General features: G+C 47.9%; 1 protein-coding gene across 3 annotated transcripts in view; it reads left to right on the plus strand.

Moving 5' to 3' along the window:
* The window catches only part of rerea (arginine-glutamic acid dipeptide (RE) repeats a), a 125,426-nt gene that overhangs the window by 47,993 nt on the left and 73,669 nt on the right, over positions 1-3,764 (plus strand). For all 3 annotated transcript variants that reach the window (XM_046055687.1, XM_046055688.1, XM_046055689.1), the window contains one exon: positions 2,586-3,096. In XM_046055687.1, the coding sequence (XP_045911643.1) occupies positions 2,730-3,096 (367 nt within the window). In that variant the 5' untranslated portion in view covers positions 2,586-2,729. The remainder of the gene's footprint in view (positions 1-2,585; positions 3,097-3,764) is intronic.

Consider the following 3,764-nt stretch of genomic DNA (forward strand, 5'->3'; position numbering starts at 1 on the left):
TCCCCCCCCCCCCCCCCCCCCCCTCCAGCCACTAACCCCTCCTTCTCTTTTCCATTAAGACAGCTGGTATCTTTCAAAGGGTCCTGGCCCAGTGATTGATGTGTAATGGCTCCAAGCATCACCTGCCCCCTCACAGCGTTATTCATCGGCCAGGCAGCCAGCGCAGCTTTCTGCTAAGCACTTTGTTTCCCGGGTAGTGGGTGGAGAGCCATCTCTCTCGCTTTCTCTCTCTGTCTCACTTTTTCTCTCTCATTCTCTTCCCCCGTCAGCCATTAATACATTATGACTTTTCATTGCCACAGTGTTACAACTTCACTTCACACTGACTCACTCCTTTTTGCTCACTCAATTTGTTCAACTTCAAATGGCTCTTTTGTCTGCATCCAACTACAGCTACTGATGGGCAACACATTAAACAGTGGACACTTGAACATATTGTTAATTGACTAGTAAGAGTTTTAACACAATTAAACATGAGCGGGCGCATATCTGTATGAAGTATTTGTTTTGCTCTGAGGGTCGATAAACACAATTATGTTAACGTCAGCAAGGTAATTGCAGATACAGAATTTGGAATGAGGCAGTTGTGTAAAGTGTGTCCAGATGCAAACTAATAGCATCTAGATTTTAAAGATACTTATAGGGGCTTATAGCAGCCCCACCATCAAAGGAGAATGGGCCAGCCCTCCATTTGCAACAGTCCAGGGTGCTCTTGGTTTCAAGGGAAGAGGCTTATGTTACTGATTAGAGGAGAGAAGAGGTGCTTAGCTCCTACACAAATTCTGGCAGCTCCCAGGCAAAGAGCTGTACCTTCATTAATGTTTTCAAGTTCCTCACACCTCCAAGACATGCTGCTAGATATGGACACGGGAGGCGGCGCAGTGTGTATTTTAGCACACCAACGGAGGTGTCTGTCCATAGTGGGTGTGTGTCCTTGCACGCACATGCGTGTTCAGACTCTCCTGAGCCCTTTGCATCCTGTGTGTGTGTGTGTGTGTGTATGTGTGTGTGTGTGTGTGAATATGCTGGCAGCCCAGTGGTCGCCGTGGTAACTCATCATTAGGTGATTAATGGGGCTGTGACGAGGCTGCGGTTTAATCAGGCCCGGTGTTTGTGTTGAAGCCGACGACAAGAGCAGCTGCCCTGTCAGTTGGTGTCTGCTCACGAGATGACAGCACCCGCTGCTGAGGAGCGCCGTTGTCAAACGTGTGTGTGTGTGTGTGTGTGTGTGTGTGTGTGTGTGTGTGTGTGTGTGTGTCTCTCTCTCTCTGTGCCTGCCAAAAACCTTTCTTCCACCTTCCTGTTTCCTTATATTCTTCACGCCACATTCTTTCTAGCTCTCTCAATAAACCCACGGCCACTCGGAGACATGCTGTATAATTTTAGCTTGAAGCTGGGTCCGCTTTACCTGGCTCAATCTCTATCCCTCCCTCCCTTTTCACTCTCCCTCTCCCACCCTGCTATCACAGCCATGGTAACACTGGTGCTGATTGCCTGGTCTGATCCCTCTGGGGGCTGTAATAACTATTTCTAGTTAATTTGTTGCGGTGGGGGTGGAGGGGGGCAAACACTGGCAATAAATGAGAAGCCTCCTTTGTAGGCACAGTCTGTAGGGCAGTGTAGTGCAGACAGCGTGCTGCTTCAGCCTTGCCCACTTCACTGTTTGTGGAGGATTTCATTATGGCATGAGAAAGTTGTATCTGGGTTCCTTTTGAGTGAACGACTATAGCTGAAAATGGCAGTGGGCTGGGCATGGCAAATGACCTGCTCAGCCCCTCTCCTCTCCCTTTCCTCACCCACTGGATTGCTGTTCTTCCTTCCAGAGCTGTCACTTCACATTAACTCAGTGGTGACTGTCAGGCAGGGCAGAGGGTAAGTCCAGTGCAGTCCAGTAAGCCAGCACGTACACACACACACACACACACACACACACACACACACACACACACACACACACACATGAGTAAAATTGAGCCTGGTGTCATCACAGATGGTCTGCAGTGAAGCTAGCCAGTTAACTCTGTCATTGAGCTCCGTGCTGTGTCTCTCTTCCGTGGCATTGCAAAAGACAAGCAGCGTCTTGTGCAGAAAAAGCCCCTCGAAACATTATCTCTGTGGAATTCTTTTGGCTGCGTGCCTCATCCTCACTGCATTCTACCTCTTTATGCTTATTCAGTTACGACTTCCCTGTAGCTTATTGTGTTAGAAATACTTTACATGCAGCACATGTCGTTCTACTTTTCTCACTTTCTTTTTCCATTCTTTTACACTTTTAATAACTCTGTTTTACTGCCTCTGAAAGAATGGAAAATATGTTTGATCAGAAAGCTGCAAGGTTCTGTTCTTTGATAAAGCTACTCAGTGGTCTCCAGAGTATACATAGTGGTGGAGGGGAGTGCCAGCAATTACTGTGATGTTGAGAAGAGTCTGCACAGCTGCCTGATCTTTAGGAACTAATCTCATATTTCTCACCTACAAAACAGAACAAAACACCCCTATTACTTAGAAAATGTAGCTTCTGCCCGGAAAGGATAATGGTTATTGAAAAAGGGTTATGCTAATTGTCATTCTTCTCTCATCCACAGCTTTTCTGAAACACTGGGGTTGTTGGTGTGGCCAAATTTTCCCTGGATTTGACTGGTAAATTCAGAAGACTGAAGCCCAGGCTCACAGTCTACCTTTCACGGAGGCCCAGCCGTGAGAGGACTGAGGAAGGCACGTGGCGGATCATGACGGCCGACAAAGAGAAGGAGAGGGAGAAAGAGCGGGACAGAGACAGAGACAGAGACAGGGACAAGAGAGAGGCCGGTAAGTCCCGGCGGCAGGACGGGGACAGGGGCGACCGTGAGAGCGAGAGCTCCAGGCCCCGGCGCAGCTGTACGCTGGAGGGCGGGGCCAAGAACTATGCAGAGAGTGAGCACAGTGAGGACGATGACAACGAAAATGGCAGCACAGGTGGAGGCAGCGGCACAGCCGAGGAGGCCTGCAAGAAGGGCAAAAAGAAGACGCCTAAGAAGAAGTCGCGCTATGAGCGCACAGAGAACGGCGAAATCACGTCCTTCATCACAGAAGACGATGTTGTTTACAGACCCGGAGGTAAGTCCTAGTCATGGATAATCTAATTGTGTCAGCAGGTGGGCCACACTCATCGGCATGTTCACTAACTGCAGTGAACAGGAGTCTATTTCCATTCATCAATTTTCCCAGTTGATAAGCCCACCTTTTTAACATCACATTCACTGACTTACTTTTTAATGATTCAATGATTTCTGGGCTTTAAAAAAGCATCTCTGTTGTCCTGCTGAGAGATTGCAGATTCTCCAAAGTAGCAACTCCAACAGCTAAAGTACTCCCTCAGGTTGGAGGGCCATGCATCATACAATCAATTCCAAGTTGACCCCGCTCTGTGCTTTGTCTTGGGCTAAGTCAATAAAGCAAAGTGGTGCTTCACTAGATGATGTGATAGTGACGACAGCCATGATAATGATTTCATCCCAACACCATCCGACTCACTGAAAGTATGCTATCTTCTCTCGGGCCAAAAGTTACTCTGGTTTCCTGGAGAAATGTTTGAGCTGTTATACAATGTCTTTATTAAGTCAGATGAATGAGGCTAAAAAGAGAACCAACCTTTTCCACGGCTGTAAACATGGCCTCTCTTTCACCTGCTGTTTATAAATCGGTTGTATTAGAGGGGGGAATGTCACCACTCGCTGTCGGAAGGAAGCCAAGCTAGCTAGCTGTGTGTGTGTGTGTGTGTGTGT

The sequence above is a fragment of the Micropterus dolomieu genome, linkage group LG08 (genome assembly GCF_021292245.1).
Source record: "Micropterus dolomieu isolate WLL.071019.BEF.003 ecotype Adirondacks linkage group LG08, ASM2129224v1, whole genome shotgun sequence".
Lineage (NCBI taxonomy): Eukaryota > Metazoa > Chordata > Actinopteri > Centrarchiformes > Centrarchidae > Micropterus > Micropterus dolomieu.